Below are 11053 nucleotides of genomic sequence, written 5' to 3' on the forward strand. Positions count from 1 at the left end.
CGTCAAGGCCAGCAGCTACAGCCTCGTCCCCATCAGCGTGGGCGACCACGGCCCCACCATCAGCTGGGTCTTCTCATCTGAGCCCAAGAGTATCTCCTTCAGCGTGGTCTTCAGAGAGGACACACACACACCCCTGGAGCAATCAAAGGTGTGTGTGTGTGTGTGTGTGTGTGTGTGTGTGTGTGTGTGTGTGTGTGTGTGTGTGTGTGTGTGTGTGTGTGTGTGTGTGTGTGTGTGTGTGTGTGTGTGTGTGTGTGTGTGTGTGTGTGTGTGTGTGTGTGTGTGTGTCTTCAAAGAACCACTGAGAAATGCAGGGTCGTTTTTGTTTGTGTACACCCTGTGATTATAAAACTCATATACTATATGTGTGGCTCACACAGTCAGTTCATATACGTGTGTGTGTGTGTGTGTGTGTGTTTTCCAGGTTCTGATTCCTCTGACTCGCTGTAACTCGCACAAAGAGACCATCCAGGGACAGCTGAAGGTGCGGAACCCTGGGATCTACACACTTGTCTTTGACAACTCATTCTCAAGGTATGCTTTGCCTTATTATGTGTGCCTTTATATATCTGTGTGTGCGTACCAGGTTGCACCAACATACTCATCCTGAATTGTCATTAATGCAAGCGACTGCATAATGCTCCAGAGATTTGTTTTGTGTGTGCGTGTAAGTGTGTGTTGGACATATGAAGGGTGTCTTGTGTAGTGAAGTATAGAATAGTATGTACAGTATACAGTCTCCATAACTAGGTGCACAGGAAGCTGTAGTGACTTGTTGGTGTGTGTTTTCTCTCTCTGCAGGTTCATCTCAAAGAAGGTGCTGTACCACCTGACAGTGGAGAAGCCCGTCATTTATGATGGTAGTGACTGCACACAATGATGGTCTCCACCTAGAAAAGTCAGTGGTTGCTGACCAGAAGCTGGCTTGTCAGGTCTTACTGTTAATGCCCAGGGCCTGGATTGTATTACATCCTTGTAACACTTAGGATAGTCATGAATTGTTTTGTCTGTCATATCTCTGACCTTCCACCATTGAGAAATGACTGACTAAGTTATCACTGTCCCAAATGCTACATGGATCATTTAGAATCAAGTCCCTCGGGTGGTATGGACCAGTTGACATCTTTTGTAAAAATCGCTATGTCAATCATAAGGAACTAGGGACTCAGGGAGGGTATGGGTGGATATTACATTTATTTTATTTTATTTTAATCCTTTTAACCTACGCTTGTGATCCTGTGCCAAGTATACAGTGTGTGTGTGTGTGTGTGTGTGTGTGTGTGTGTGTGTGTGTGTGTGCGTGTGTGTGTTTATAGTACACATGTTTCTAATGGTCTGGCATTGTTTTTTAACATATTTCAGATTTGTAATATTGATCTTTTTCTTTGTGCATTTTCGGTCCTGTGTCATAGACAAACACTGGCATTTTGTCTGTGGGCTTCCTCTTTTTAATGCCATTTACTGTTCAAGCCCCTTTCATCAGCAGATACCACACTCTTCCTCCAGCTGGTTTGTTGCCTAAATACTACAAGCACAAAAGGAAAAAATTATGTTTATTGGAAATCCATGTATACAGTTTACATGTATGTTTTTTTTCCTTTTAGTGGCGATCACTAAAGTACGGTATGCTAAATAACTGGAGCAGTTGCACACCTTGTCTGATATACAGTCAGCCAGTGCTTAAAAACTAGTAACTTTGTGTCATAGTTAGCTGTCAAAATGCACCAACAGCTTTTAGACCCCAAGTATATTTCTCCTTCTCAAATACAAATAGGAGCCTATCCAAGTTTATGGAATACGAAATATTATTCATGGGGTCTTCTCCCTTATGCTCATATACAATGTATGTTCTTATTTACACTATAGTATGCTTTCTGTATGAGAGTTTTTTTTGTAAACAGAGGTAAGATTGATGAAAAAAGTCCCAGAGGCTTTCATAGACACAGGTAATCAGCTTGCAGGAATCCAAGCCAAATCCCCACAAGCTTCAGAAACAGCGGCGATGCCTAAACTCAGGGAACGAGACCACATCCCTCTCGTTTCAGGCAGGGCTTTTTTTCTTCAGGGCTTTTAGTCCTCTGTTGCAGGTTCTATGATAGGAGATTAGGTGGAGGGTTTGATGGGTACGAGTTATTTGAGGGAGAACTGGTGACCAGTGTAGTTAATGGTGACTGCTCTGTGACACTGATTAAGGTCCTGGTAGGGACTGTTATGTGTGTGACGGACATACTCATGGAATACTTTTGAAGTACCTGCGCTTTAAAAGACAGGAAGAGACTGACCAGTCTCAGCTCCAGTTCTAGCTCCTAATGCACAAATGTTCAGCTGACATGAGATTTGAGAGCCGCAAAGACAAAGACAAAGACAAACACTAAGACAAAGACCGTTCCCAGGTGATAAGTCTTTTTTTTTGGTTTAGTGTTTCCAGTTTGGTCTGCATTAGTCCCTTTATCTTTAGATAATGGTTTTATAATAATTTTACAATGATCTGGAGTGGTCAATGAAATCAGGTGGAGTATTATGCCATTTGTGAAACAAATCAATTTGTGTCACATCTGTAATGTGAATTTATGTCACTCATATTGTCATAGGAATCAAGTTAAGGTCTGTATGCAATCAGTCACTACTATTCAGGGGGAACATCATAATCTTTGTATTACTAATGAATGCTCTAAGAGCCACAATCAGTTAAGTTGGTACAGCTTATATTGAGAAACAGTTCTATATTTATATATAAACATTTTGTATCTCTTTCATCCATTTTGTAATTGATAGAAACAAAAGATGAGAAAAATATGAACACTATATATTTTCAGCACAGTTTTGCACTTTTGACAAGAAACACATTTCTTTTAAAAAAAAAAAGGAGATAAATGATTTTATAACAAGTGCTCACAACTTTGGAGTTGGTGTCCATTAGGGCTTTTTACTGATTGATCGTGAGTAAAGAATCTTTTGAAGATGTGTTGCATATTCCTTTATCTCCAGATGAGAAATAGCCGTATGCCTGGAATATGCACCCATGTCAACAAATGTGTCTCAGACCCTCTGAGAGAACAAGAACCTCCTGAAACTGGATTATATGTGAAGTGCAGGTCCTGTTCTCTTCCAGAGGTAGTTCATGACTCTGGACCACACTTCGTGTAGAAAATGAGTGAAGCCCTGAATCTTAAATGATATAGAATAAGACACTCTCTGAACAAGGTTCAGCTGTGCTGTCAGCATTACTGTTGAATGGTCACTGGTCACATGCTGCATGTATCTTGCTTTGGGTCAGAGCAATAAACTCTGTAAAGAAAGATTAATTTGTCTTGTGTAGTTTTTCACACTTTCACACAGTTCCTGGAATTGTTAGGGTTGGGGAAAATGACTGAAGAAGTACAAACGAGTAAAGAAAAAAAAAAATTTGAAAGCAATTGACAAAATGATGGGCCGTTTGTCAGTAACTCACCAGAGGACTGTCCGAAAAATGATGCGCAAAAGGCCAGCGGACCACCAGCTCTGCCCACAATGGGCCAACAGCGGTCCACTGGCCTTTTGCCATCAGGGTACTGTGATGTATCATTTGTCAACAAGTAACCAGATGGACTAGCTGCCTGGAGGCATGAAAATAGAAAAGTTTAATCTTTCACTTGAACTGCACTGGCTGAGATGCAACAATCAACAATGGTATACTCATGTGAAGGACAGATAAACACACCTACCGTTCCAACTAGCCACCTAGGCTATGAACTATGCAGCTCCATGGTCCGAAAATGTAAAAAAACTTAAAAAGCTTTTACAGCACAACATCGCCAACTATATCGCTATAAGAGTTGCTAGTATACCTGTTATTACTGCCAACTGTGCTGTTGTTGGCATTTGAGTATTCTGCATGCATTTTCGGCAGTTAGATTCTTAGTTTTCGAGCAAAACTCCTTACTGCTGCTTTACATTGCATGCAATGTAATTAAGGGACTATAGGCTACTATATACAATGACAGATGTCTGCCATCTTCTGCCATGAGAGAGAACATCAGGCAGTGCCATCACAAATCAAATCAACCCAGCTCACATTGGCGCCATGGCCTACCAAACTGCAGCAATCTGCAAGGACTGCCACGTCAGCATGTCACAGAGGGGTTTAAGTGGGCTCTTTCCTGTACTGATGTGCAACAGCAATGATTAAGAGAGTCAGGTATCTTATGCAGCACTTTAATTGATTTTGGCTCTTCGTCTCCATGCAGATTTGACAGAGCTTATGCTCTTATATATCTGATTGGATACACATCTGTCGTTGGCTTTTGTAGGGCGCTGTTTTTCCTTGCCATTTTGCTGAGGACCCAAAGAAAGTGACAGTATAATCTCATTTGAGGTTGAAATGCCATAATTTAGGGCTGACCACTGACAAACCCAAGATGGCTTTTTTAGAGGTCAGTTCAGTGAGGTCATAAGGTTCAGGTGTTTACTGCCTTTTGCTTTGCAATACTGTGCTCTAAAATTACAACTGTATAACTATGTGTTCATTGAGAGCAAGCCAACGAGATAGGAAATATGGAAGCCATCAAAAATGGTGGTTCGGAATAGAATGTGTGGTATCTCCATGTTCCATCAGTATTACAGGGTCCCCCTGACAGCCTTGGATTGTGATAGTATATTGCTTGGAGGTAAGACTAGTAATGGGACTTTTATCACATTTTTGTACAAGAAAAAATGTCTGTCAGCACCTGCTGTATGAGCATGTCTCTTATCCAAAAGCCTGCAGATGTTTGTGTATGATTGTGTGTGTGCCTGTGTGTTTACGCCTTGGAAAGTGGGAACAGTGGGGAATATCTCATTTCCCAGCTGAATCCGGGAGTCAGTTGCTATCTGTTTGAAAATATTACTTTGCCAGAAATCACCTATGTTGAAGATTACTTGCTAGGGTGTACATCCCAGCATAAGTTGCTTCATCTACTTGAAAACAACCCATGATGATCTTTGAGGGATAATGCTGAGACACTAGCAAATCAAAGTCACTTCAGCATGCAAATTGCATGGTCCACTTTAAACGCATTGTGATGGACAATGTTTTTTCTTACATCAAAGGTAAGACGGTCTAGATCAAATGAACTCCCTCATCCTTCCACTGTAATTCCAGAATAAGACAATCTGCGCAGCTCTGGCAGCCACTCAAAGTGCGAGGTAGAGATGGGGTCCCTCTACCCCGCGCGCAATGCAAACGAAGACATACACGAACTTCATTATGTTTTACGGAATTAATCTCTCCCTGTATTAATACGATAGGCTTCTCTCACCCTCCCATGCGTACGTCACGGTCTTAAATGGTTACCCACGTACAAGACCGATATTAACGAGCTGTTTTGTCTGTTTAGAGGAGACTGGACTCTCACGAGAGTGGTCACTCCAGTGCGTCCGCGCGAGGTGAAGATGAGTGTCCTCCGTAAGATTATACTGTGCGCTGCTTTCCTGACAACAGCGGTAAGTAACGCGAAGTTATCAAGTAAAATATCAATGGTATTATTCTCCTGGTATATCATATAGGTTAGTACAAAATTAATGTCTGTTGAACATGATAGATTCAAATAGTTATAACACAGATGCAGCTTTTCTCTCACGGAGATTAGTTGATGTAGACTATGTACAATGCATTCATTTTGTTCATCGCCTTCATTGAGTGACTGTATTCATAATACTACAGTTTTTTGTTTGTTTGATGGAGCTTGCTAAATATATTTGAGCCTCTATTGGAAAAACGACATTTTGACAAACAGCAACACATTGCAATTAAAATTCTTAACCCTAATTTAACCCAAATGTACAATACCAAATAACAACATTGGATGACAGACAGATTAGAGTGACAAGCCTACTTCTACAGCACCGCGATGAAATTACTACACATTTGAATGGTAGATTGGGATGGCTATAATATCACTATGCGTCTGCTTCCGATTAAAATAAATAAACATTTGGAGGCACGTGCCACTGTGATCACCACATACTGTAGGCTATATTAAGAGCTTTCAGTTGACTGTTTCATTTGCATTTGTGTGCTAATATTTATGTTTATGTTAATTCTAAAAAGGCTTTCTGCCAGTCACACATAGAATCTTGGATTTGCTCAGATAACTTCCGAGCATAATATACTGTTTGAACAGATATGTCTCAAATATTCTGCCACTCCTTTTGCTTGAGGTCGAAATGGTTTCCATGGCCATGACTAGTATCCTGTTGTTGAAATGAGTGTTGTTCCAACTATTGCTCATATTTCTTCTTTTCGAAGCCAATATAATATGGACCATGTAAGGGTTAGAAATGGGTAGAATGCATGAGAATTTGGTTAACAGTTACTATATATTGTGGTAATCAAGGGACAGAGAGTGAGACAATGTTGGTGTTTGCTGTAGTGAAGGCTCCTCCACTCCACTTGAATGATTGTGTTCAGTTACTGTGTAGAAGTTATGACTTCTAAAAGAGAGTACAAATGTGAGATAAAACTGTACAACAAGGTGTTATTAGACAAGAGACATCATAGAAAGTTCTACAAGACCTGGTGGGATTTGAAGGGCAACACAAACAAGCATAAAGTGGCTGTGCAGGGGATGAAGAAACATTGCAAGAGTGTGTAGTGGTCGTAGTGTATAATTGTGATTTGACCCTGAGTTTGTGCTCTGTATAGTGTGGATCAACTTGGATGACGTACAGTGCCCTCCACAATTATTGGCACCCTTAGTGAATATGAGCAAAACAGGCTATGAAAAAATATGTCTTTGTTGTTTATCCTCTTGGTCTTTCACTCAAAATATTCACAAAAATATTACCTTTTCATTGAAGTAAAGTTATTGAAAGAAATTTATTTTTTTGACATTAAATAAATATTTGTCTCCAAAACATGTGTGCCACAATTATTGGCACCCCTAGAAAATCTTATAATTAAAATCTAACTGAAGTATATATCCAGTCATGTTTTACATTTTTAAGTTCACCTGTTTGATTAGGAATTCTTAAAGTGGTCAACCATGACTTCCTGTTTCACTGAAGTATAAATATGATGTGACACAGGCCAAATCCCCTTAGTCTTTCATTACTATAGGAAAGACCCAAGAACACAGTGACGATGTGTGACGAAAGGTTGTTGAGCTGCACAAATCAGGAAATGGATATAAGGAAATCTCTTAACAGTTGAAAATACCCATTTCCACTATCATGGAAATAATTTAAAGCGACAGGAGATGTTAAGAATCAGCCTGGAAGAGGACATGTGTGTACATTTACCCCACGCACTGTGAGGAGGATGGTTCGAATGGCAAAAGAATCTCCAAGGATCACAGGTGGAGAATTGCAGAAGTTAGTTGAGTCTTGGGGTCAGAAAGTCTCCAAAACTACCATCAGATGCCACCTACATCACCACAAGATGTTTTGGAGGGTTGCCAGAAAAAAGCCTCTGCTGTCAATCATTTACATTTAGTCATTTAGCAGACGCTTTTATCCAAAGCGACTTACATATGTGCGACTTACAATGTATACACATTTTACAGTTACACTGATGGCACACTGCACATCAGGAGCAATTAGGGGTTCAGTGCCTTGCTCAAGGACACTTCGACAGGGAATCGAACTAGCAACCTTCTGATTACTAAACGACTTCTTTACCTCCTGTACCACTGCCGCCCATCAATCAACAACAAACTAAAGCGCCTACAGTTTGCCAAAGGTAAGTCAGACTTTCAATGGGACCGAGTAATTTGGTCAGATGAGACCAAAATAAGGCTTTTTGGCAAAAAACATCAAAGGTGGGTTTGGCGTAGACAGAAAGATAGCCATACAGAAAAGCACCTCATACCCATTGTGAAGTATGGTGGCGGATCTTTGATGTTGTGGGGCTGTTTTTCTTCCAAAAGCCCTGGACATTTTGTTAGGATACATGGTATGATGGACTCATCAAATACCAGCAGATATTAAATGAAAACCTAACAGCCCCCTCCAGGAAGCTTAAAATGAGCCGTGGTTAGACCTTCCAGCAGGACAATGATCCGAAGCACACCTCAAAATCAACACAAAAATGGTTCACCGACCGCAGAATAAAGGTTTTGCCATTGCCATCACAGTCCCCTGACCTAAACCCCATAGAAAATCTGTGGGATGAGCTGAAGCCGAGTCTACAAGCATTGACCTCAGAATCTGAAGGATCTGGAGAGATACTGTCTGTAGGAATGGTCTCAGATCCCGTGCCATGTGTTCACCAACCTCATCATGCATTATAGGAGAAGACTCAGAGCTGTTATCTTGGCAAAGAAGGCTGCACAAAATTAAGGGGTGCCAATAATTGTGGCACACCTGTTTTGGGGAATAATATTTATTTAATGTCAAAAAAAAAAAATTCTTTCAATAATTTTACTGAATATTTTGAGTGAAAGACCAAAAGGATAAACAGCAAAGACATATTTTTTCATAGCCTGTTTTGCTCATATTCACTAAGGGTGCCAATAATTGTGGAGAGCACTGTACCTGAGACACAGCAATTCTAAAGACCATTAAGGGTTGTCAGTCTGTGCAGTGGATATATCAGGCACGAGCAGAGATTCCCACCAGGAGACCTCATTTGGCACTATGTAGTTCAGTTGGTGACAAAATAATTAATGATGTGTTACCAGTCTCACTTTGAACAAGTTATGTTTGCGCATCTCTCTGTCTCTCTGTCTCTCTGTCTCTCTCTCTCTCTCTCTCTCTCTCTCTCTCTCTATATATATATATATATATATATATATATATATTTCTTCTGCTTGCTCTCTCCCTGAGAGAGAGAAGGAAGTCCATTGATAAACTATGGCATTGTAACATGATACATCACCTGCATGCTCCTTGCTAAAGAGCCTGGGGTGTATAGAAGTAGGCTAATATTTAATTGGCAATCTCTATGCTGGCAAATGACCTCTTTCCCCAGAGTGCGGCATCATTGATGGTATTAGTGTCTGTGCACGTTTTCATAATCACGCTCACAATTTAATTACATGATAGGAACAGTGTTTTGAATGATTAATTTTGGGACTGTTAATACTCTGACGTTTTGCGGTATTGCTCTCTGAGTATTGCGCAGGGAAGTTGGAGCTTCTTTGATTTCTTGGCAACCTTAAAAAGATAAAATAAGGCTTGAAAAGGTTAACACGCTCCATGAATTACACATGCATTGTGTGCGATACCTAAAATATTAAAATGTGTAGAATGAAGTGTATGGTTTAATGTGCTTTCCTAATAGAAATATGAACACATCTGTATGGTACTGTATCGTTGGTAAGAAAGATTATTCATCTTATGGATTTATGTAAGCAGACAAAAACAGCAACATGTGACTTAGTTTCTGTGTTGAGTTTGGTCTGTGCTTCCTTTCGCTTGCCTATCAAGGGCCCCTTTTACTGGTGATGGGGCATATGGGGCATATTACCTGAAAATAAAATAATGATATTGCAAGGTAATTGTGTGGCAACAATATCAGTGAGATTGATAAAATACATACAAAATGCTAACTCATTTCTGCAACATACAGTATATGCGCAAAATAAAGGGTTGCATCATCATGTCAGCTCAACACAAAAAAGGGTATCCGTGTCGAGATCTTTTAGTGAAGGCACAAAAGGTAACAGGAAAGACAAGGCTCTGTAGTTGGTACATTTATTTATCCTCCACCCAGTGCATAATCCAAAGTGATGAAATATAAACAAAAGACTGATATAAATGAAAACAAAAAGACATTTAAAAGCAGCTGTATATGTATATACAGTATTACCTCTTTGTACACTAATCTCATCTTCACGCTTCTGAAACTGCTAGAGAAGAGCATAAACTAGCTCACCAACAAACTCTCATCTAGGAAGTTCTCAGTTCAGAAGCCTCCCAACAACTACTTTTAACAGGTAGCTGAACTACCCCTAATTGGCCCATACCACCATAGGTTCACAACACAGGGGTAAAATCATGTGTAAGAAGAGTAAAGTGTAAAGACAACGGAATGACAGTGATTTGATGGAACAATATTGATACAATAAAAGGGAGATTTTGAACAACAGTAAATAATGATAGTGTAGTGAAATGTTTGGCGTGGTGTCGGCAATAGCTGTGCACCCCAATGCTTCCACCAGGGACGTGCGGTCCTATGAGGCAGGTGAATAAAAATTATAAAATAAAATAAATATTGATATTTCTCTACTAATCTGTGGTATAGGTGTAATTTCTGCATGATTCCAATCATTTCGAGCATTTTTATAATCAAAATCGCTGAATTCGCTGAATTTGCGCATGTCCTATTCAAATAGACGGGAGAAAACAAGGGACGTGCGGTCAGGTTAGGCACCATGTATTGTCTATGGGAGCTAGTGAGGCAGTGCCTCACCTAGGATTGCGCAATCGCTCCAAACTGGGTTTTGCGCATGCGTGCCCATGCGTAGAACCTTTGAGCTGAGCTCAAAACGCATTGAAAAATCATGTAGGTGAGGCACACAGTTCCTCTGCCTCAATGAAGGGGGCGTGCGAGAGCGCACCTGTCGGGGTTATGCTGGGAAACGTTGCTCTTCTTCTACACTTCTACTTGACGGCGAAAATGGAAGATTTTATTGCTAAACTGAAGCAGTTCTCAAAACTGGACTTTCAATCCAAACGTGAAATGATTAATAATGGCCGGAGTTAAAAGGTATGCTTCAAGCGACGGGACAGAAGATAACTCGATCGACTTCTCACATTCAAAGCCAAATTGCTTTGAACATGTTTGGAACCTCAAGAATAAATTTGGTTTTGAACTTACAGCGGCAGCTCCGTTGATTTCCCATTATTTCTCTTGGGATTGTTTTATGTCTATGTGAAACCATTTAACATCACTCAAGTGGTTGTGATCACGTGGAACCCAAGACTGCTTTTTATTGGTGAGCTGATTTTGATAAATTAAACTTAAATTGTAGGTAAGTTGTTTTTCCTGGTTGCAATGGTTATCCTGTTGCTATGTTAGCTAATTAGCTAGCTAAGGACACTTAATAACCTTACGAGTTAATCGGAAGAGTTCAATTTGCATGAAATGATAGCT

General features: G+C 40.2%; 1 protein-coding gene across 2 annotated transcripts in view; it reads left to right on the forward strand.

Moving 5' to 3' along the window:
* LOC105907113 (FYVE and coiled-coil domain-containing protein 1-like) overlaps nt 1–3301 on the forward strand; it is a 23879-nt gene extending 20578 nt beyond the window's left edge. For both annotated transcript variants that reach the window (XM_012835393.3, XM_031575329.2), the window contains exons 17-19: nt 1–148; nt 425–534; nt 802–3301. The exon at nt 1–148 is cut by the window's left edge and continues 63 nt beyond it. In XM_012835393.3, coding sequence (XP_012690847.2) covers nt 1–148; nt 425–534; nt 802–880 — 337 coding nt within the window. In that variant the 3' untranslated portion in view covers nt 881–3301. The remainder of the gene's footprint in view (nt 149–424; nt 535–801) is intronic.
* The last annotated feature ends 7752 nt before the right edge of the window (nt 3302–11053 follow it).

The sequence above is a fragment of the Clupea harengus genome, chromosome 10, assembly GCF_900700415.2.
Source record: "Clupea harengus chromosome 10, Ch_v2.0.2, whole genome shotgun sequence".
NCBI classification, from domain to species: domain Eukaryota; kingdom Metazoa; phylum Chordata; class Actinopteri; order Clupeiformes; family Clupeidae; genus Clupea; species Clupea harengus.